The 25250-nt window shown below is 37.5% G+C and overlaps 1 protein-coding gene across 1 annotated transcript; it reads left to right on the forward strand.

The window, feature by feature from the left end:
* Positions 1 to 843: 843 nt before the first annotated feature.
* LOC145212872 (sushi, von Willebrand factor type A, EGF and pentraxin domain-containing protein 1-like) lies at positions 844 to 17591 on the forward strand. The gene is made up of 19 exons (XM_080081122.1): positions 844 to 898; positions 1229 to 1345; positions 1859 to 2047; positions 2893 to 3069; positions 3531 to 3710; positions 4547 to 4660; positions 5157 to 5333; positions 5816 to 5995; positions 7165 to 7374; positions 7838 to 8017; positions 9183 to 9389; positions 11094 to 11273; positions 11682 to 11873; positions 12552 to 12740; positions 13639 to 13798; positions 14139 to 14268; positions 14501 to 14654; positions 15014 to 15124; positions 17355 to 17591. Exons 1-19 carry the CDS (start codon positions 844 to 846, stop codon positions 17495 to 17497), a joined length of 3045 nt encoding a protein of 1014 aa, XP_079937248.1. The 3' UTR covers positions 17498 to 17591.
* The last annotated feature ends 7659 nt before the right edge of the window (positions 17592 to 25250 follow it).

Below are 25250 nucleotides of genomic sequence, written 5' to 3' on the forward strand. Positions count from 1 at the left end.
TGCTTTTTGGATGTCAAAAACATATTAAATGTTGACCAGTACAATATAATGGCGCCTTTTCAAAGGGTCATTGTATCACCATATTCCAACACTAATTCGTATTCCATATCCAAAAGTTTCGTTTTGGGCCAAACAGCTGCTGAATCGCCCTTTAAAGTGTCAATAAGGGCCGAAAAACTGTGTTTTAAATGATATTTTTGTTACATCTGCTTGGGTACCCTCACCTTGTAGTGTTTTGAAAGAGATCCTAATTGAATCGAAACCGTTCACCGAACAGAAACGCTTTTAACGTGTTAGGTCCTATTGTGCTTGGCAGAACAACACTAAGCTCCCCGTGGGATTTAAACTCAAAATCTTAAACTTTCTGATCAAGGAAAATTAATGACAAACACAGGTCCAAAAGCAGTTTGAACATTAGCATTTATATTTGGAACGTAAGGGCATATAAAACACAATCCTTGGCACAAACTACCAGCCTTGCATGCAGACCTCATTGTTAAACAAAGGCGGTTGGTAAACAGGCGGAAACAACGCACCGAGCCATTGTCGCATTTGCGAAAACATTCCGCAATGCGGAGATATTCGACCAATCACATTTCGCCATTACTTGGAGTGAGTATCAGCATCAAGGATGTTTAGTTCATTCGGTTGTGTGGTGTCAAAAGAAGGTATCGTCATAAATTGCTAAAGCGTCCTATCGAGATATCTTTATGCTGTAAAAATATCTAAATACTTGGATCTGCTGTTAGTTTTTAGCGGATTGTACATACTAAAGACATTAGGTATTTTTTCCGCTGTGTTCTTTGAATCCACATTAGAAAATTTCTTCCAACAAACTCTGTGATGAAGATTTTTCTTCTTGTCTTGGCAGTAGCATTCGGCTCAGTCTTGTGCCAAGGTAAGTAAGTAAAATACAGGTATCTGAATACACACCCTAATCATGCCTGATTTCGAATCGTTTTCAAAAGCCACAAATAGGATCAGGACCTAGCAAAATTGCAATAAAAAAGTATGAGTATAAAGTCAGGTTTGAATCAAGCCTATTTTCTTAAAACTTTAGCCCAAACCCGATACGAAAAGCCTAACCTGACTTTCAAATCCGGTTTAACTCGAATTACCGGTATGGTAATAAAATGTTAGCATGACTCGGCAGTTACGCCCTGTCAGCCTTTTCAATGTTTTTGGTTAACATACAAGTTGCAGCTTTACTGAGTTCACTGTTCTCCAGACTGCGTCGATGTGTTGCCGCAAAATGTCTGTAATGCTTACATTTTAACCGGACAATGTGTTCGCGCTGACATGCAGGCCTTGTGCTATAAAACTTGCAATCCATCAGAATGTAACGGTAAGTGTGAATTTATTCTTAGACAAATGAAAATATCAAATCACTTTTATAATCTTACTCACTAATTTAACGACAAAATATTTACAATAAAATGTTTTTCTGAGATGTTTAAATAAATTCTTTTCTGAGATGTTTTATACTGGCAAACTGCATGGTAAGTTTTTCCCTTACCAATTTGTGTCAGTAATACAAAAATGTATAAACAGTATTTGCTTTTAATTCGATTTTTAACAAACATTTTCTCAGGGGTAGATTAACTGGTCTACAGCCATAGATCCAACCATTAAATAACCACAAAATTTTTAATGTTTTTGACATATTAATTACAGTTGTTTATGTATGAATACATGAGAATCTGTCCCGAAATCAATCTGTCCCGAAGAATGTATGACCACACAACGTCAATCCGCCACCAATAATTTTAACCCCATCAGATTAGGAAAATTAAAGAGAAATAAACTTGAAGTGTTGAATTTGTGTATCAAGGAAATTTATCATAACGATATTTTTCAGACACCCCCTGTCCAGGTTTACCACAAATCGGGCCAAACGGCGGTAACTCTCCAGCAGGAACATCCCATGTCGCTGGAACCATTGTTACCTATAACTGCAGTGCTAACTATGTCCTGGTAGGCCCTGAAACTAACACCTGTTTGGATGATGGAAGCTGGAGCGAGAGCACAGCACCCATTTGCGAGCCAGGTACATCCGATTTTTAACATCCTGTGCATACGCGACTTTCAGCTAATATTATTTTTGCAAGCATGTTTGTGAATGCGCCCACCTTTGAGCCAGCAACGGGAGCAGTTTCGATTTTAAGGGTTCTTTCCCCAAAGGAATTAATAGACATTCGCTACGTGGCGCTAACGTGCGCGTACTAGCTAATAGTTCAAATCTCAAACTTATTACCATCTGATTAAATCAGTGGTTCTTAAATTTTTAAACTCTTTGCCTAAATCCCTTCGCCACTCGCGGTCCTGGCTAACTTTAGTTATGAAACTAAATATGCCCTTTTCCGAAACAAAACCTAAAGTTAACAACTATTTATTCCATGCATAACTTATCCAACATCAAGTACATGAATTGTGTTTAGTTTCGCTAGGCTGTGCCAAAATTTGGCTGTCATATTTTTCTTTTTTATTTTGTAGTGTTTAAACACTATAAGTTTAAGATGAACATAAATTCATAACTGGGATCTGCCCTGGAGCGTCTATGCAGACCAGCGATCACGGCACACTCATACATAAATCACAGTACGCCAGGCCCATTGAAGGCGCCATGCCGAATCAGCCGGTCACCAAGAATTTACCACCATATGGCAAGGCGTAAGCTAGAAACATCTAGCCCGCTATGGGATTCGAACCCACGACAGAAGTCTTTCCGGGGCCCGCGCTCTACTAACTGAGCTACGCAGACCCAGTGGAGAATCCGCAAAAAGTCGAATCGAAATCACCGTTTCCTGCCTCGTATGCTGCACATGTCAGCTTTGTAGTAGGGGATCGCCAGATTGACCAGTTTAAACACTATAATTGTATTTTTGTCATTAGAATGTCCCGTACCCCAAACCAATGCCGAACTTTCAATTTCCCCCAGTGGGCCTTACAAAGGCGGCGACACGATTACGTATTCGTGTGTCGACCCTCTTGCTGTGGAAGTTGGTGAAACGACAAGCACTTGTAACGGAACCCACTGGAGCTTGGCTGTTCTCCCAACATGTGAAGCGTGTAAGTTTGAACTTCTTTTTTAGGATTTAGGAAACATCATTTTTTTTACATGAAATGTTTTAAAACCTAGTTTTTGATATCAATATGCATTTTAAAAGGGTGAAATGATTCCATCGGATTAAGGTGTCAGTGCTTTTTTGTGCTAGAACAGTGGTTCCCAAACGAAAAAAAAAACGTTTTGAAACTAGAGAGAAGGAATTTACTTTTCATAATTTTGCACTTGGTTTGTAAATAGACACTTCGCTCTTAAGATATTACCTGTGAATTTAATAAAAGACCCAATTTTAAATTATAAGAGTATGCTTTAGCATCGACTGTGGTACATTAGGTAGGAAAAAAACTCTTAAGGAAGGGATTCGACCAAAAATTTGGGTAACCAGAGTGTTGGACCATTCGGTTGCACAACACCTTTTTAATTTAAATAGTTCGGACTTTATGTAACATCTACGCGTATTACAAAGCTGATGCATGCGGCCCCCCTCCCATGATTTCCAGCGAAGGTATTAACCCAGAAAACCGAGACTACGCCACAGGAAGCAACGTGATCTATGCATGCAACGATCGACGTTTACTGAAAGGTTCCAATATTAACACGTGTTTGGATGGGGAATGGTTGTATCCTGCTCCAGTCTGCTATCAGGGTTTGTATCTCAATAGCTTAAACGCAGTTTATTACTGCAGTTAGAAAACACATTGCGTTTTGTAATCATCTCAGTCCTACAATTACAGCTTTACCATCAATGCTTTTTGTCAAAAAATGCCTTGCCTACTTTTTAAGTGTCAATCTCCGATTTGTTCTTCATGAGCAAAATTTTTCTTTAATGAGCAAAATCCGAAACCGGACTTGAAACCAAAATGTTTTGATAAATGCCCACATTAGACCCGAAAGTGAAACTTATTAACACAAATCTGGTCAAGGGTGAATTTATGCTCAAATCAACCCAGTTTTAATTAAACTAAAGAACCCCTAAAAAACCCGACTTAAAAAAATGGAATCAACTTACCATTCTGTTCATAACAACAAATATGTTTTATAGCGTTTCTCTAAAGAGTTGAAAACCGGCCTAAAACTAGAGCCCGAACCCGACCCGAACCCGAATCGTTTTAGAAATCCCGTATAGGCCCGAAAGTTTGATTGACAGGCAATAAAGCCTCAGAAAAGACCAAGACAACCAACACAATAGACTATTGGTCTTAAACAAACCGTTTTAGGGCATTTTGACATTAGTTGAGGACCAGCAAAAGGCTACTTATAGCTCGCTAAATTTCTTTAAAAACATGCTGAGCCCGAACCCGACCCGACCTTTAACTCTGTTTCACTATATACCCTAATTAGGGCGCCCTAAATGAAAATTATCGGACTTGAAATTGCAAAAATAACTGCTTGAACAGCAAACATTATCGATGTAGTAGAAATAGCAGGACCAGTCAATTTACAATTTTTAAAAATGATGTTTATTAGCGTTGCACTTTGCAGATTGTGCAGACCAACAAGATTGCACGGTTAACGTGAATTTCAACTACTGCGACCGCGCAGAATACGAGGATTACAATTTGGAGTATTGTCGTAAATCATGCAACAAGTGCACTAGTAAGTAAAAATTCTTGCCACAATAGTTAACTGCACTTAAAGCATCGCGCTTCAACCGCTAGAAATAAGTCCGGCCACATTGCAAAGCTGTTGAATTAAAAAAATCTGAGGAAGTTGGTGACTTAAATTTAGTTCAACTGATAAGGCCCAGCTAGGTTAAAGCAATGCACCTTTAAGTTTCTTGCCTATGGAAACAACAAAAATCAAAACAGGATTAGAGCCAAGAGCCTTGCAAACACAACTACTTGCGTTTCGACTGTTTTACCTAGTATTGGTTTCTTTTTTACCTACCATTATTGCAAGAAGGGTTTTTAACAAAGATTGCAAAATGTATTTCTAGTGAGGATGCTAAATAAGTTGGATAAAATACTAAAATCATAAAAAGGAGTAAAGGAGAATCAATTGGTGATTTTAAAGCTGTAAAAACAAAACAGATTAAAAGATCACACCATGAGTGTGTTTTGCTGAAACAAAAAAATATTTTTGTGTGTAAAAGGTTGCACTGCACCCCCGGCCGGCGATGGTGTGAGCGTAGATCCCCCTGGTCCATACGTACAAGGACAATGTGTTAACTACACTTGCGAAAATGGAGTTCTTATCGGGTACAGCGACAATCTGTGTTTGGGTGATGGTGTTTGGTTGGACGAAGAAGGACCGATATGTTCACAAACAGGTTTACTTTATCACGTAAAAAATCTGAAAAGGGGGTTAAACCGTCGATGCCCTATTTCCTACCATAAATGTTTATAGTTTATTTTTGCATGAGGAGAGCTAACAGATCGACTCAAACAAGCCTGTTTAAAGTTATTCAAATTCCGGTTTCGTTTGTAATGTCACGTAACAAACAAACATATTATATCATAATTCACAATGTATTTTGCGGAGCGCAGAATTTGGGTTAACAAATGCGGGAAGCAGATATAAATGGGTTTGGTATTCCTGATCTAAGGCCAGGGCAACTCCTACCAGCTGTATTTATTTTACTTTTGGCTTTTGCACAAGTTCTACTTTGCCTTCGTTGTTTGCAAATTTACAGACTGGAGATGCCTTTATAGGTGGATAATATATTTCGTTTTTACAACTTTCGTATTAACCGATTTGGAGCTTAAAGCACTTGTACTTCACTTCTATAACGGTATTTTTGTGTGAGCTTAGATTGTGATAATCTACCCACGGATCCCAACGGTGTAAATACGCCAAGTGGAACTGAACATGAAAACGGCACATTGGTGCAATACGGCTGCTCAGACGCTACTTATCTACTGCTCCCACCAATGAACAACACATGTGAAGAAGGTGTTTGGTCTGAGTCTGTGGCTGGCCAGTGCTTAAAAAGTAAGAACAGTTTAATTTTAGCGTAAGAGAAAGGACACAAACACACATATGTGTATATGTGTATTTGTACATAAAAAACTCTGGATGACTTCAGACTTGTTAGTCTTAAACATATGTTACGGAATTTTTTTTGCAAACTTGAAATTTAAAGAAAGTTGTTTTGGGGGCGAGATCTTTGACGCGAAACCTTCTCAACTATCACGGTTGTATTCTAGTACCCAAAGCTAACTCCCTAATTCGCAAAACGGTATAAGATTCTGTACAGACGGCTAATTGCTAAAACCAAGTTACAACGGTGACTTCACTGCTGTCCAAATCATATATATTATTAATAATAAAACCTCTGCTGTTAAATCACGTCACGACACAACACAACAGCACCAAAAATCATACACACTTTTCCGGGGCCGTGAGAGAACTGGTTCACAAAACACGAGGAAAACTACGTCACACGCCCCAAGCAAAGTGAGCAATCACGATGCGCCACGGAAAATCACTAAAGCGGGGATGCGTTCGAATTTTACTAACGGTAACATACAAAAATATGAAAAAAAGGTAAAATGAATATGCCCAAGCAAGTTATGCAAGAAAACAAAGCCATCAAACAATATAAAACATAAAAAAAAAAAAAAATATAAAACGACAAATAAGATTATTGCGGAAAACAACTGTATTAACTAGATATTATTAAGCGTGAGAACAAAAGGGCGAACTTTATAGTGATTAGCAATACTAAGTGAACACCGGTTCACGTTACTCATACATGTTGATACGGCAAAAAAAAAAGCTTATTGCTATCTTATAAAAAAGAGTTATGTATAAAATTGTAATGACGTCATCAAATGTTACGTTGTTTTTTGTATTTTGTAGAAAAAAAGCCATTTAGACTTACATCTTGCGTTTTTGTTTACTGCTCGCATTTTGTCTTTATTGCTGACATTTGCTTAGTGCAAAATAACTGTAAGTATAAGTATATACTACTGTATGATGGGTGGTGCCAGTACAGGCCGTATCAATTTTCAATAACCTACAAAGCAGACTTAACCTCGAGTCAACGTCCACAAAAAATACCAAATGTTGGTTTTGTTAACAATAAATAAAACAAATGCAGATTCTTACCCCTCTAGCAATTACTCTTGAATTTTAAACTGTATTGCTTTTTTGTACAGTTTGCCTTCCTCCGGACTTGTTCGATACGAATCTTAATTTTGTTACCGAACTCCCAGAAGATCTTCTAGAATTCCAGGAATACATCACTCAAGCTGTTTCTGGTGCAACATTGAAGTTTAACTGCGGCTATGGTTTGCTAAAAGGGGCAACAAGTATTAAGTGTCAGTCAAACGGAACATGGACCGATGATTTTCCGGGCTGTATGCCTGGTAAGTACAAACTTTTTTGGCCCATTGCAAATCCAACAACACCGGGTAACTTTGTAAACCTTATGGTGCCGTTATTGCTCTAAACCTTTCTAAAAAAAAATTCCAATTGGTACCTTAAATATAGGTCTAAATCTAAACAACAGTGATTCACTAGGCATGCTGCTTTTATTACTTTTACATATCCGTGTCCGATAACTTGTCAAATGCACTTAGGTCCGGTGTTTTTTTAACAACGGTATAGTGGGCCGTAAACGGCCTAGCTCTAGTGCAACCAAAATTGTTTTATGTTTTCTTTTGGCTTTTGCAATAGTTTTACTTTTCCTTCTTTGTTTGCAAATTTACAGACTGACGATGCCTTTATAGGTGATTACAATTTTTCCTTTTTTACACTTTCGTGGTACCCGATTTTGAGATTGAAGCACTTGTACTTCACTTCTAAAACGGTATTTTTGTGTGAGCTTAGATTGTGTTAATCTTCCAACGGACTCCAACGGCGTAAATACGCCAAGTGGAACTGAACATGACGACGGCACAGTGGTGGAATACGGTTGCTCAGACGCTACTTACTTACTGCTCCCACCAACGAACAACACATGTTTAGAAGGTGTTTGGTCTGAGTCTGTGGCTGGCCAGTGCTTAAAAAGTAAGAACAGTTTAATTCTTTAGGTAAGAAAACACGCACAACCACACACGTTGTTATATTTGAATAAGATAAAGATAATGACCTATATTGCTTAGATGAAATTAATATATTTGTTCTAAAAACATTGGATGACTTCAGACTTGTTAAAAGTTTTCAGTCTGAAACATACGTTACGGAATTATTTTGGTAACCTCAAAATTTAGGGGAAGTTGTTTTAGTGCGAGATCTGTAACGCAAAACCCTCCCAACAGTTCCGATTGTATTCTAATACCCGAGACAACCTCCCTAACTTGTAAAACGGTTCAATTTCCTGCACTAGGCCTAATAGCTTTTCGCTAAAACCAAAGTTACAATGGTGACTTAAATACTGTCCAAATAATATATATTATAACTAATGAAACCTCTTCTGTTAAATCACGCCACGACCCGATGGCAGCACAACGAAACCAAAAACGAGAGCCAGGAGAGAACTGGTTCACAAAACGCGAGAAAAAACTATGTCATACTCCTCAAGCAAAGTGACTAATCACGACGCGTCACGGAAAATCACTGAAGCGGGGATGCGTTCGAATTTTACCGGTGTTAACATACAAAAAAGTATTTAGTGAGAAAGGGCGAAAAGTAAGACCAGAAAACAAAAGCAGAAAAACAAGTGAAGGGAAAAACGTAAAAATAAATATGTCCAAACAAATTATGCAAGAAAACAAACAATATAAAACATAAAACACATATTTTAATACATAAATAGAATTGTGGTGGAAATGAAATGCAGTAACTAGATGTTAAATGAACGTGAGGACAATGGTGCGAACTTGACAGTGAATAGCAAAATTAAGTAAACACCGGTTCACGTTTTTCAAGTTGTACATAAAATTTGGATGGCGTCATCAGATATTACGTCATTTTGATTGTATTTTGAAGAAAAATGCCATTTAGGCTTACATCTTGCTTGCTTTTTTCACTACTCCGATTTTGTCTCTATTGCAGACATTTGCTGCTAGTACAGGCCGTACCAAATTTCAATAACCCATTGATAAGACTTAACCTCGAATCAACGTCCACAAAAAAAACAAAATGTTGGATTTATAGACAATAAACAACACAAATGCAGATTCCCCTCTAGTAATTACACTTTAATTAAAAGCTGTTTTGCTTCTTTGTACAGTTTGCCCTGTGGATTCGGTCGATCCGAAACTTCAATTATTTACCGAATTCCCGGCAGATCTTCTAGAATTCCAAGAATACATTTCTGAAGGTGTTCCCGGTTTAAAATTGAAGTTTAACTGCAGCGAGGGTTTGCTTGATGGGGCAACAAATATCAAGTGTCAGTCAAACGGGACATGGACCGATGATTTTCCAGTCTGTCTGCCAGGTAAGTAACAACGTTTTTGTGCCCATTACAAGTCCAATAACACCGGGAAACTTTGTAAACCTCATGGTCCCGATGTTGCCCTTTTTCAAAAAATAAATTCCAAATAGCACCTGAAATGGAGGTCTAAACCAAAACTACATTATGCATGCTGCTTTTATTACATTTACATATCCGTTTCCGATAAACAGTCTAATGCGCTTACGTGCGGCGATTTTGTTTAGGCTGGCGTTGTGTATAATTAAACTACATTCATTGATTAGATCAGCGGTTCTCAAACTGGGGTCCGCGGTCCTTTAGGGGTCTGCGAGGCAATTTTGAGGTGACCGCGAATAGGTTGAGTACTTCTATAGTCGAACTTGACGTCAGTTTGTGCAACTGAATACGTTTAAATCGAAGTAAATTTGAAGGTTGACTGTCGCCATTGCTAAATAAATAGCCTTTATTGCGCTACAACTAACAAAAAACAATGGTCCGAGCACAATAGTAATGTTTTTCTTATCTGTGTTTCACAAACTGTCTTTGGATCATTGTTATGCGGATTTCTAGCTTAAATTCTGCAAACCAACTTCCGTTTTGCTAAAATACGCATTTCAGCTTAAGGACCACGAACCCTCGTTATAATGGCAAAGGGACTGTTTTCAAAAAATAACGAAAAAGTTGAAGAACCATTGGATTAGATTAACACTGTTTATATTTACAGTTTTTTTTAGTGCATTTAAAGTCAACATACACTTTCTAGCCCAAACGAATCGTTGGATATAGTATTGACTAAGGATGCTCAAAGTAGAATATCTGGGTTGCCTATTTTAGAATAATTGTATCGACTCTAGAAAATCGAAATCAATTCTCATGTAATTTTAGCTGTGAACCAGTTTAATGCATTATAAAACATATTTTTAATTAAAAATGTAAAACAAGAACTAACTAATTAAAACAAAGAAAAGCCACTGGGAAAAAAGCGTTTCTCAATTGCAGTAAAACGAAATGGCCCAAAATGTACAAACACATCGATTAATTAGGACCAAAAAAGTTAACCTACAACAATTTTAAATTGTGCCGTTTATTGCCTTTCCCAAGAGTAACTATTTTGTCAGCATGGCATCGTAAGGCAATTTGGTTTAGTGGTGCAGGACTGACATAGACTCCATAGAGTACAAATATATAATGTTTTTTTTTTAACTTAAAACAACTGCAGGTAGTTTTTAAACACCTTTAAAACACCTGTACTTCTGCAGTACACAATTTAAACTTTCCAGCGTTACTCACTATATTGTAATGTTTATCTTGGGCTAAGAAGACCCATACTGAATATATGTTTGACATTTGCTCACCGTATTTCCGATATTTTCAGACAATGCCATGCTTCCAAAACGCTATAACCGTTGATTGGTTTTTGTTGTCAAATTCAAAAAACAATCAAACGCTGACGAGATATTGCATACAGAATCGCATAAACGCAATCACTAATGTGTAACAAACAAGCGTCCCGTGCTAATCGCTAATTATGCTTCCAAGTCAACCCGTACCCATTTTCGACGGATAGAATGACCGGGCGTCGACATAAAAACGTGTGTTTAATTTTTGCAAACGTTAAGGCCACATATTTATATCGGTAGAGAAAATATGGATTCGAATCTGACAAAGGATTCGATGTTTTACTTTGAACAACCCTAGTATTGACACCCAACAAATCTTGCTTTGCAGAGTGTGACTCCTTCCCAGCTTTCGATGAGCTTCTTGAAGCTACTCATAACGAGCCACTATACTCCGGCCAACCTGTAGATTTCGCGTGTACCGGCTCAGCTACTCTTGAAGGTGCAACATCCCTATCGTGCCTCGCAAATGGATCTTGGGCTGGAGTGGAATTCCCAACCTGTACTGCGGGTAAGAATAACTTCTGTGGCCGCAGTAAATATGAAAAAAATGTGCGCAAATCCGTTTGATTTGTGGTTTTGTTTGGTGCGATTCCTAAAATGTTTTTTTGTTGTTGTAGCGACCCGGTAGCTATTTTAAACACACAAAAAACACTGTTTGTTACATAACTTCGGTAGACTTGTTTATCTAACTTAATATGTACCCAATGTGTATACCTCGCATTATTGGTCTTTTTATCCAATTCACGAAAACAAATTGAAGCTTTTTCAATTATCTGCGTTGTTTAATCTGCACTTATTTACCCGGTCCTCCTATGAAATTATTCGTATCCTTGCTATGTGGTTTAAAAGTATACTGCCAACTTTTTTCAACTACAAATAATTATTCCACATTTTGCAATAGCAATATTGTTTGTAGACTGCGGTCCACCACCTACAAATGGAGATTTAGAACTTGTGGCTCAACCTGATGCAACCACTGAAGGCACACAGATTGAATACCGTTGCATTATCGGAAACATAGTAGGAGAGTCCATGTCCGTTTGTGAATCAAGCGGAGATTGGAGCATAACGGCAGGAAACCTTCCCACATGTGTTGATGAAGTTTTACGTATGCTTTATACTTAACTAGTTCTATTAGTAAAGGATTGTGCATTCTGGTCGTAAGTTAAGACGCCTATCCGTGAGCAAAAAATTTTTTTTACTGCATTAAGTTGCAATTGCTGTATTGATCTGATAAAACTGATCCTACAACATTTCCAACTAATTCCAGAACGCATTCATTGTTTTATTGCAAATTGTATCCTTGGCCTACCATACATCCTCTTTTTGGAGGACATGTCCTCCTTTTTAACAAAAAAACAAACAAGTTGTCCTCCGAGGACTAGAAAAAGTACCCAAATGTCCTCCTTTTCAAACAATTTCTGATTTTCCAACTATAAAGATACGATTGTGACTTTGAAAACAGCCAAATTTTAATCTTCAGCTTGTTTTTCAAAAAAACGGATTTTACATTAAAAAAAAACAACAAGGTTATTTTGGTGTAGTGATGTAAGAAATGTAAAACTTTATCCGATTGATAAATCCATACCGTCTAATTTCTAAGGCTTTATTTTTTGGGGACCCTTAAGTTTTCTTCAACAATGTGTCCTCCTTTTGGGGGTTGGAAATATAGTAGCCCTATATGTTTTCCAAATTGTCAAGAAAAAAGGCGATTCTTTTATGAGCGATTTCCTTCCTGGTGTGTATTGTGATCAGCAGTAACATTTTCACATTTGTCCATCAACAGCTTGTCCGTCTACACCTCTGTTGACAGGAGGAGACTTTACCACTTCCAACACGTCCAATCCTGTAGGAACGACGATCCAGTACTTTTGTAATGCAGGATACATAAAATCAGGAACCGATGACACCAACGAGTGTATTGGAAACGGAGAATGGATGTACCCCACTGTAACAAATGTCTCGTGTCTATCTCGTAAGTAATCGAGTGTTTACAGTCGAAAATAACTTAAGCTGCTTGGAAAGAATTGGATCTTTACACGTTGCTAGTCATTCGCGTTACTTTTATATTGTGCTTTGTTAAGATTTGCCGAACGTTTTTATGGGAGGCTGAAAAACACAAACTACAGGCCGCCAACGTTTGTCCAAAAAATCTTAACTGAAACTTGCCTCCACTCCAACTAAACTTACAAAATCATGCACCTACAAGCGTAAAACAATCTTTAGGTCAGGTTAAAACGACAAATATTTAACAACAGAGTTGTATGAATGCACGTATTTTGATTGTCTGTAGATTTGCATTATCGGTCGTATTTAGCTACATAGCCACAGGTTGTGCTTTAGACTATATGCTCCACATACGAATGGTACCAAGTTTATCTGTTTCGATGAACAAAGTGACCATTTTCCGTAGCACTACTCTCTGTTTGTGTTTGGTAATTTAGGCCAATCATAGTCGTGTTTATATTACACCAAAGTATGTTTCACTTTTTTTTCTCCAAGAGCAACTAAATGCTAACCGACATTTTACCTGGGAGACTGATTTCGCAGTTTCTTGATTTTCTAGGAAAAGGTCTTGCAATGTTTAGCGGGAAAACAGTTGATACGGATTTTATCAATATTTTTTTTATGTAAAAAGGTCATAAACTGGCGAAAACTTATTGTTTAAATAGAAGTTAACCAGATTTTGAATTTTTTGTTTAATTGTAAAATAGGCTCCGATATCAGTGGCCCAGTAGCATGAATATTATTTAACGTTCTTATAATAATAAAAACATTTCTGCAAACTGAATACCACAAATCAAAAGTATATGTCAAGTGTTATCGAGTAACGTGTGTTTATGTTTGACACAGACTTTTCTTGTTTTCTGCAGCCAAGTTACTTGCGATTTTCGATGGCAATAAGGAACTGGACCAATGTGTTGAACAGGAATTAAGTTTAGGTTCAGGCAACCCACATAGGCAAACTGCTGGTGGTGTGCTTACCCTTGATAACTTTCCCATCTACTTCGATCAAATAAGCAGATTCACACAGTAAGATAAACTCATATTTTGCTTTGTTTCATTCTTGCCTTCTACCAAGAACCTAGTTAAAATTGAACCCAACTAACCACAGAAAACTGTTTAAAGGTAAAGTCGAGAATAAATATAATTATTATCATAAACGTTATTTGCCTCAACCTTAGTCCAGACAAAATCTAGTATGTTTTGTAATTTCCATGTACAAAGTAATGTGCAAAGATGTAATGATTTAGATATGTAATCAGTTGGGTTTATCAGGAAAAAAATAGAGGCATGTTTTTTTTCCATGAAAAAAATAGTGTCAATATTTCCTGTAACTTAGTTAATAAACATTTACCTCTGTGATTTACAGACTCGGCAGTTGGCTTTCGGCAAACGATAACAGTTTGTTTGCAATCCACCAGCATTCGGGAACCTGTTCAGCCAGCAACAGTTTTTTTGATGTTGTGATGACTTTCGATGAAACGGACTTTAGAACATCGGTCAGTGGTGTAATATTTAAAGCAACATGGCTGTGTTTGTACATAATATAAACAAAGTAACTATACAAGATCATAGACTTGAAATCCATTGTTTGTTTTACTAAAACTAAAAAACAAAGTTTGTGCAATGCATGTCCCTTTGCTCCAGCAAAAGATGCAAAACAAATGCTATAAAACATTTCAATCTAAAATTATCGTGTTTTAACTTATCATGTATTAACATTCATTTCAGTTGGGCATGATGGAATATGCATGTAATTCCTGGACCCTTTCGCTAGTCCTACCGTGTGCAATTAATCACCAATACGCTATTGGATCGGAGGCCGATGCAAATTACACTGTGATCTTCAGCGAGAATATCGTACCAACAGACAGCTCTACGTTGAGTAAGAATATTGTGCCTTGATTGTAAAAGAAATACCTTTAAACAAATGCTTTTTTTGAGAATGATTGGCAGTTTTGGGGATATTGTGTCAGTTTATCACTTTAAATTGCCTTAATTTTCAGCATAGACCTATTTTGACACTTCTTTAAAACATAAAAAAAATTTTGTTTGTTTCTATTTAATCAACTAATGATGATTCTTTGCAAAATTAAAACATTTGTCTCCTTTTTGTATGTACGTAATAAGGGTTCTGAACCTCTTTGCCACTTGTAATCTTTGCATCGTTGTGCTCTTTTTAGTTTCATAAATAACTTAGTGCTTAATTGTCCATGCATGAAACTTAAATCAGTTTTTGTTTAGATATAGCAAGAGTTGTGGCAGACGATTTCCGAACAAACAATCCCAACTTTAAGATCTTAACCGTATCAGCTTTACGAAGCGATGACACCGACTATCAGGCAAACTTGGAATGTAAGTCTTTTGTTTATTTTTTCTGTTAATGTATGGTGAGCAAAAAGACGTGTTCATTGATTATGGCCGGACTACATTACAATTTCAACTACTTTTCACAATTATTTTGTCTCAACGTTTCATATCATTGAGTACAGTCAGCTAATATGCGTTGATGCGGACCAGCAATCACGACACATTCATACATAAACTATAGTACGCCAGGCCCAATCCAGGCGATATATCGAATCAGACAGTCGCGAAGCATCCCATGTGGCGAAATTAGGTGTTGAATTCGCACTGTTTAAACTGTTTCAATAGTCTATATCACTCAGCAAAATGGCAAAACTTTAATTCTTTCATTTCCTGTGTAAAAAGTGAGTTGTATTCTTGTTTTCAAACAGCAATAGGTGCCCGAGGGCAGGCCCCACGAGAGGGGGGTGCAGCCGGTGCGCCGCACCGGAGCCCATGAGAATATAGGGGGCCCATAATTATTAAGTTGAAAATTACAGGGTGAAATGTGTACTTTTAAAATTGTTTTGACACTGAAAAATGTTGATGCTGATTGCCGAATATGGAGTTTGATTTGTTTGTAGTGCATCTCTAAGCAACAAGTTTTATGATTGTTAAGTTGGTGCATGCACGAATTTTAGCGAGATCTCTTTTGATGTTTGTGCCACAGTTGTGTCCGTTGTTTGGTAAGAATTATGCACATTTGCGCTGACTACATAGTGCTGGTAAGTTTTCTGGACGTTATGATAGTATTTGTTACACGTATTTGATTTGGTCACAGCTTTGGTAGTAAGCGAGGTACTTTATTGGACCACATTTGTTAAAGTACATAAGCGATAAAGCGATAGTTATGTGTGTGCGTGTGTGTGTGTGAAGACGTTTACTTTGCTGTCTGCCTTCGACCCTTCGTATTACCATTTTTAATTGGTCTGTACGTACCTATGTGAAAATTACCGTCAAAGCAGTTATTATTTTAAACAAATTAGCAGTAATGGGGTCTCATGTCCGACTTAAGTCACATTTTTCGAAAGCTTGACTTCACTTGAGTTGTCTCAGCTGTGAAAAGACTTGGCTTGACTCGGTATACCAACAAAAATAGGAATTTTTTTACCAGATAACCTGTACAGTTGGCTTTAACCAAACAATAGCAGAACTTTACTGTGCGATTTGTAGGTATTTTGTTGGTCTACCGAGTATATATATTTTATATTTTTGAGGTCATTTCATCCGGCCCTCGAACATATTTTTTGGTTTGCGAAATCGTATTGATAACTTTGTAATATTCAAAAATTAAACTACTCCCTACGAAAGTTTTCCTGTCGCGATATGTGGAATTGATACTGCCTAGTTTCATGGGATTACAACGCCTACGATTAATTCAAAGCCAGTTTGTTACGTCACAGACAAGACTACAAGTGCTGATTGTGCGCAAAAAATTGCCTTCCTAGGTTACTTGTGACGTAATATACAAGCATTGCTCGTAAGATGAGATTAACTATACCAAGGGGCGGCAACCACTGTCACGCTAGGTGGTTTTTCTATGTATGGAACGCCAACCGATTTGTGTGTTTATATTAAAGTAACAATTTAACCGGTTACACTGCTTGTTTATAGTTTTTATCATGTCCTAAAATTCAGCCTTTGGCACGCGTCGCCTAAAAGGTTGCCGAGCCTTGAACTATACAGTTTAACAGTCGCATTACCAGATTTTGGGATTTTAGAAATACCATGTCTTGGCGCTGAAAAAAGTTTGTGGTGAATCCTGGTTAAAGCGAACACAGTACAAACACAGACCAATATTTGCTTTTGAGCGTGTACTTCGCTGTACGAATGCTATAGTGCATGCAGTAAAAATATAGGAATTTTAGGTTTTTAAAACTGTAAAGGTTTGACGTTATTGTCCAAGCTGTTTAATGAGTGCGGCTAGCTTGCTTTTGTTTGTTCTTTTGGCGAATAAACGTATTCAACGCTTGATCATCAGCACATAAATAGTGTTCAAAGGGGGGCCCAGAAATTGACTTGCACCAGCATATTTTTCTTCTTACCAGGGCCCTGCCCGAGGGTCGCTACTTTGATTTTAAATTCTAATGTCGAAAGATTTTGCAAACCTAGAAGATTTTGAAGCAGTTTCATGACTTTGTGTGTAACTAGTGGAGTGTTTTTAACTTTTGTTTTTAACGTTTCACTGCAAGAACAAAGCTGAAAATACTACAACAAAATATTCTTTTTTTGAACCCAGATCTCAGCGAGATTGCATGCGGAACTGGTGTCACTTCCGGATGCAAGTACTTCCTCGGTTCGATGTATGATGACGTGGAAACTCATGGAGTCTACAATTTCCTTCAAAAACTTGCAGTTGTTGAATTTAATGACACTCCTTAAAGAGTTGATCAATAACTTCTTGTCATATGGCAGATTCCTTTTGCTGATGCTGTTCTGTGCTTCCAAAAACTGTAAACTATAATCGGAAAATAAAAGGTGGTTGTATCACAAGTTGTTTTGAGTCTACGTTCTTTGTAGAAAAGAAATATATAGAAGTTTTACAATTGGATTTTAAGTTTTGGGCAACATTTTTGGCTTCTACAACTCAGCAAAACTCTGAAAACAAAAAGAGTAAAGGCATAATTCTTAGACTTTTTAAGAATGAAACATAGAAATTACGATTTCACTGCACTATTGTATCGAATTGTCCATTATTGAACATTGAGACAAAAAATTCAGCAAGTGTATTACACATTATGTTTGATCACCACTAAAACAAATTTACTGTTTGAATGAATAATTAAAAACGGACCTACTAAAGTAGTTTACATCCTAAGCGCACTAGAAACGATATGTTGCACATACTGGAGTGTAGCCTCAGCGCGTATCTAGTGTGAACATCTAATGCTGCTCACAGTGCCAATCAGTGCAATTAAAAAGCTTATACACATCGCTTGTCACGTCAAACGATTAATGCTGCGCATGAACTTTCGTTTGGTCATAGAATGAACACGTGGTGTTGCTCACATTGGTTCTCAGTGTACTTAGGGTGATTATATGTATGTCCGGACTCACTAAAATCTATGTGACACTTAAACTCGCGTGTAAACTGGTGTTTGGGAACAACGTGTACGTCCAACATTTCTCACACAGTCTATTCTAGCTGTTTTTTACAAACAATTACTTTGAATGTCCGCTATACGTCTTTATTTGAGTGTTTTCATATCTGTTAAACACAGCAACAGAACATTGATTTGTGCGATTTGGACAAACAAAACAAGATCTGATTTATGCAGAAAGTTCATGTAATTTACAACGTGCACATATCATTAAAAGTACAGAAGTGTATGCGAATAGTAGTTGTGCCAATTCAAAACAGCTTCGTTAACCTCACCATCAAACTGGTCTGTTTTGCATTACTCCCAAATAGCTATTATTAGACATATAGTGCCAAAAAGGAATAGACCTTTCCACAATGAGAGAGACATAAAACTATTTAATTACGACCGTATTGCAACAAATAACAGACGCACTCCAAATGCTCTCAACATGCAGATTTAAAAACTCGACGGAAATAGGAAGTTAAATGTTAATGGGGAAAAAACTTAACATATAGGGGAAAGAAAACTTTCACGGGGCTTGTGTATGTAGCGAACACACTTTTCGCATACTTTCGATCATCGCCGTTTTTATTAACCAGTTACACTTTTTTGTGGTAATGATAATAGCGATCGTTAAACCCTACAAAGAAACTATTCCCTACACACAAGCTCTTGAGCGTGTGTTTTTTCGACCGGGACTAAAAAGTTGTTTCTTTGTAAGCTGGTATTAACACGACACCAAAGTGCAGCTCATGGTTATGAAACATTTATGCGATTTACACATTGGCAGACCAACGGTGAAATGACTGCTTTACTTGTGTTCACAGATACATTTTTTTCTCTAAAAGCACTTAAAACTACTGTTACACCCTTACAGTACTTTGTCATGGGCTAAATGTGCCAAAACAGCAACCTCGTCAAACTGTTCCAAATCTACTTCTGATGTGACATAAAGCAACAGTAATTAAGTTCTTGGTAGCAGTGGTGTCGCTTTCAGTGTGGATTACACTAGTCGTTTTGTTACTGATGTGCTGCAAGTTGATTCAAAGATGCAAGAAAAGCAAAACAGGTGAAAACACAATAGTGTGCTGCAAAATTTCTTCATTCCCAGTTTGATACATCACTTTAGGAATGATTTGGGACTAAATTGAGCAGGTTTAACATCGTTTTGTGTGGGTTTCTCAGAAATATGCAATCTACTATTTAAACAATGCAATTCACCTAATTTATTGTAATAAAATGAGAATCAATGTAATGCTTAGGCTTTATATGCAATTTATTCCAGTCCCATATCCAAACGAAAGCACTATACCTGTTGTTTCCTTCACGTTATTGGTGATTTCGCATGGTACCAATAAACAATAATAAAAGAAAACTCCAGAATTTGTATGTAATCAATTGCAACGAGGTCACTGAAACGAAATAACATATCTAAAGCCGACAAAGTGTTTAACTGTGGTAAGTGACTTTTTAGGTTCCAAAAAACAAGATCGTTTGCAAATCAAATTATAATTAATTTGATGCAAAGAGATTAATTTGATGTAAAGAGTTATAAGCACACCATTTTAAAACGTCCATTTTTAAGCAACTGGGCATTCTGTACACGTTCTGCTTGCGAAGGAATTCAACAACGTGTGCGTCAACTAGGGAGCTATTGGCACCGCTTCAGAAACGAGGCAACACTTCAGTTGTGACATCTCTTGTTCGATTTTCTTCTTGCATTGACTACCTGTATGCCCTAGCATAATCCTAATCCATAGGCGCCACTATAGTATCACTAATTGAGTCAAGTTGTTTGGATTCAGCAATTGATTCTACACTATATTACCTAAACAGGACACAGTACTTAGTTTATCGTTGGCTTTATGTTAAGTCCAACGATTCAATATAGAAGATGATAATGGAAAATGTTTACGTCGAATAACGGAAAAGCAATCAGTCTTCACAAAAACTTGAGTTTCACTTGGTAAATGAAGACAGTTGTGAGCAATTTACAAGAACAGTCTACAAACCAGAAATATTTGCGCAAAGGAGAAACATAAAGGGACCTAAATATACACAGTTAGTAGATCAAGGTTGAGTGCTTTGTATCTACACGACCTAATATATAACTACATCGGTATCAGTATAACGCATGATATGTTATTTGTGCAATCTATACCAGGACAACACATGAGATGCTTTTTCCGATATCTGTATCAGGCGCAAAGAGCAGTTGCGAGAGAACGGAAATGCTCTGAGCTCTTGGGGAGAACAACACACATAATAGGATTTAACAGAACGTGGAAGCGCTACCTGGAAATCAGCGGATACTCTTTGTCACCGCTCTTACCGAGAAGGGTTGCTCGCTCGGCGCAATGGGGAGGATTTCAACCAATCAGAGTACGGGACGTAGCTAACAGTTTTGCAACCTCCAGTTCGAATGCAGAATCTCTGCGCAAACGCTATCGCAGGATCGCAGGTGGTAAACACAGTGTGTGCTAATGTTCTGTTTGGTACTCAATGTAAAAAACATATCAAATATTGGCCATTACAATATAATGGCGCGATTTTAAAGGTCATTGTATCACCATATTCCAACACTAATTGGTATTCCATATCCAAAGGTTTCGTTTTGGGCCAAGTAGCTGCTGAATCGCCCTTTAAAGTGTCAATGAGGGCCGAAATACTGTGTTTTATTGATATTTTTGTTACAAGTGCTTGGGTACCTTCACCTTGTAGTCTGTTGAAAGAGCTCCGAAATCGAAATCGCTCAGCGAACAGAAACGCTTTTAACGTGTTAGGTCCCATTGTGCTCGGCAGAACAACACCAAGCTTCCCATGTGGGATTTAAACTCAAGATCTTAAACTTTCCGATCGAGGGTAATTAATGGCAAACACACGTCCAAAAGGAGTTTGAACATCAGCATTTAGATTTGGAACATAGGGGCATATAAAACACAATGCTTGGCACAAACTACCAACCTTTCATGCAGACCTCATTGTTAAGCATAGGTGGTTGGTAACCAGGCGGAAGCAACGCACCGACCCATTGTCGCATTTGCCGAAACATTCCGCAATGCGGAGGATTTCGAACAATCACATTTTGCCATTAATTGAAGTGAGCATCAGTATTAAGGATGTTTAGTTCATTCGGTTGTGTGGTGTGAACAGAAGGTGTCGTCATAAATTGCTAAAGTGTCCTATCGAGATATCTTTATGCTGTAAAAAGAAAAAAAAAAACATTTGTATCTGCTGTTAGTTTTTAGCAGATTGTTTATATTAAAGTCATTAGGTATCTTTTCCGCAGTGTGTTTTAAATCCGCATTAGAAATCAAAATTTTTCCAACAAAATCTGTGATGAAGATTTTTCTTCTTGTCTTGGCAGTCGCATTCGGATCGGTTTTGTGCCAAGGTAAGTAAGTAAGTTAAGGGCACTTCTCTGTATTCACGCTTGAATCAAGCCTGAATCCGAATCGTTTTCAAAACCCACCAATAGGCTCGAGACCTAGCAAAATTGCAATACAAGAGTACGCCTATTTTCTTAAAACTTAAACCCAAACCCGATACGAAAAGCCTAACCTGACTTTCAAATCTGATTTAAGTCCAATTACCAGGGTGGTGATAAAATGTTAGCATGATTCGGCAGTTACGCTTTGTCATTCTTTGCATTTTTTTTGGTTAAGCTACAAGTTGCAGTTTTACTGAGTTCATTGTTCTTCAGATTGCGTCGATGTGTTGCCACAAAATGTCTGTAATGCTTACCTTTCAATCAACGGATGTGGTCGTAATGACGTTCAGGCCTTGTGTTATAAAACTTGCAACCCATCAGAATGTAACGGTGAGTGTGAATTTATTCTTAGAAAAATGAAAATATAAAATCACTTTTATAACCTTACTCACTAATTTAACGACAAAATATTTGCAATAAAAATGTCTCTTAATGCTTTTCTGAGAAGTTTTATACTGGCAAACTCCATGGTAAGTTTTTCTCTTACCAATTTGTGTCAGTAATACAGAAATGTTCAAACAGTATTTGCTTTTAAGTGTTTTTTTTAACAAATATTTTTGCAGGGGTAGATTAACTGGTATACAGCCTGATATCCCACCATTAGAGAACCACTGACCATACAACGTTAATCCGCCACCAAAACTTTTAACCACATCAGTTCAGGAAAATTAAAGAGAAATAACCTGGAAGTTTTAAATTTGTGCATCAGGGAAATTTATTATAACGATATTTTTCAGACACCCCCTGTCCTGGTTTGCCACAGATCCTATCAAACGGCAATAACTCTCCAGCAGGAACATCCCATGCTGCTGGAACCGTTGTAACCTATAGCTGCAGTGATAACTATGTCCTGGTAGGCCCTGAAATTAACACCTGTTTGGAAGATGGAAGCTGGAGTGAGAGCACAGCGCCCACTTGCGAGTCAGGTACATGTAAAAGTTTTTTTACAAAAGTTTTTAGTCTATTACTTGCTGATTGTTAAGCGTCTGAGTACACTCGAAGGCCATATGCTCAGCTAACGTTTTTTGTTGACGCTTTTCAAACAACACTTTAAAACAGTCGCAAAAAAAAACGCTTAAGAGTTTGCAAAATCTGCCAAACAACAGTTGTTTAGGAAATAATGACACGCCGTCTATGATAAAATAGTTCCGTAAGTGACTAAAGTTTTTCTAAAACAAGTTATTGCTACCCCAGAATAATAGCAACACGAATTTAAACTTTATGTGAAAACCTTAACTCAAGCGTTTTATTGTCGTACTTAGAATTAATCTCTTAATTACTTTCCTCTAGAATGCCCCCCAGCCGATCCCGAGCTTACAATTTCCCCTAGTGGACCTTACAAGAGTGGCGATTTGATTTATTATCAGTGCATTGACCCCATTGCCATGATTACCAGTAGCTTTTTTAGCTCGTGCAACGGTACGCACTGGACCTTGACTGATCTTCCTGGCTGCGACACATGTAAGTTATTACAAATGAATATAATAATGTATAAAAGCATGGAGGCAATTGATAAAACTGTGGTCCATGAGTTTTTAAAAACATGCAATAAAATTATGCACACAACAAAGCCTGACCAAAACACACAACAAAGCCAGACCAAAAATTCCGAATCTAGGTTCAAAAGTATGCCACGACTTACAATTCTGAACCGTTTTTTTTTGTGTGTGTTTTGTACCATTACTATGTAACTTTATATCGACAGTAAGATTTTGACTATTTGGTAGACTGTAGATTAGTGATTATATCAATGTTGATGGCTGGTAAGAGGCGCTGTTTGTGAAAATATCTGGTGTTTTTATTGCGATATAGCTAAATTAAAAAAGAAGGACTTTCTCATTTCGATATATCCAAATCAGATCGGGAATGCCATTCTGACTTAGTGTTGAACCGTGACAAACTCTGGGGTGGATCGGACCATTATAATAAATAGGTTATTAGGCCCTCTAAAGTCTAAAGGTTTTGGTGTTTTTGCAGTAGGCCATAGTCAACTGAAATATCTTAGACCAATGAAGCAACGATTTGGAAACGCTTAAAACAAAATTTTCTACTTTGGGTTACAGCAAACTCAAATCAACGCCAAACCGCTTCCCTCAAAGCCATTTTGTAGAGCTTTTTACTTACACCCGACCCAGTTGTTGAACGGTCCGACCCATTTCTCATTTCGTAGCGCTTTAGTGCTAGAGCTTAATCGAAATAATTATTACATTCCCGAACTGATCTAAACATATATTTTAAAAAACGGCGTCAATTTTTGCCTAAAAACGAAATTTTGAAAACTCATGCCTAATTTTACCATTAGGCATGAGCATTTAGCGAAACGTTTAAAACATTAAGCCTGCCGCTTATTATATTTGGGCTGTTATATTCAAACTGGTGAACGGATCAGTACATAGCATTCCTTATAGGTTTTTGGTTTTTAGTTTTTTCTCAACATGTCCTTTTTCATCAACAAGCAACGCATGTTTTGACTAATGTATTCGGTGTCTTTTACAGCTGATGCATGCGGCCCACCACCTATGATCCCAAGCGATGGAATCAACCCGGAAAGCAGAGACTACGCAAATGGTAGCCACGTACCTTATGCATGCAACTCGCGACGTTTGCGGGAGGGTCCACGGTTAAACTTCTGCGTAAAAGGACAATGGACACAACCTGCTCCCGTCTGCTATCAAGGTAGGGAAAAAACTGTTTTTGCTTCTCAACGTTTTGTCACGGCTTGCACTAACCAAGTAGAGTAGATGCAGCGTGCTGAGTACCCTTCCACTGGTTATGCCCTTTGTTGCCTTCATAACGATCCACAAAAGCGCATTTGCTTCCGGCTTGGTGCTTGTTTATGACATGGGTGTCTAAAGTGCGACTCACGGGTTAAATGAGGCCCACGACTGTTATTTTATATAATTTTGCGTATGGCCCGCCAATAATTGGATTATGGTTTTGGGTTGTGGCGACCAGCGACTCCACACAGAGCTTTCCATGGTATTTATTACTGGTAAAAGAAAGTGTATGTTGTTCTGACGCAACAAATTCCGACAGTTTTCTTAAATCCAATATATTTGTGCTATAATTCTCCGAAAAAAACCGTTGACTCGTAGGCGTCTTAACCTGAAAACACCGTTAGAAAAGTACGGGCATATCTGGTGTAGGACAATTGTGTCGCTATTGTTCAACAATCAAAATAAATTCTTCAATCAATACTATAAGTTAGCCTACAGCCAATTTAAAGAAGAAAACTTGTTTACACTGCAAACATAAAAACAAATTGCATTTTATTTAAGGTATGTTAACAACTTGTAAACATAAAAAACAATGATTTGAAACACAATTTTCGTTTTGTAGATTGTGTCGACCAACAGGATTGTACAGTGAACGTTGAGTTTGGCTACTGCGGATTCCCTTCTTACGCTTCGTACAACGAAGAATACTGTACTAAATCTTGCAATCTTTGCCTCAGTTAGTTAAAATGGCTTTCAGGTTATATCTGACGAGTTTAATTTTTACCTGAAAACAATGTAAGCTACAACAGGTCAATCCTAGTAAGTTTTAACGGGCTTATTAAAAT

Source organism: Phallusia mammillata, chromosome 2 (assembly GCF_965637545.1).
Source record: "Phallusia mammillata chromosome 2, kaPhaMamm4.hap1.1, whole genome shotgun sequence".
In the NCBI taxonomy this organism is placed as follows: Eukaryota; Metazoa; Chordata; class Ascidiacea; order Phlebobranchia; family Ascidiidae; genus Phallusia; species Phallusia mammillata.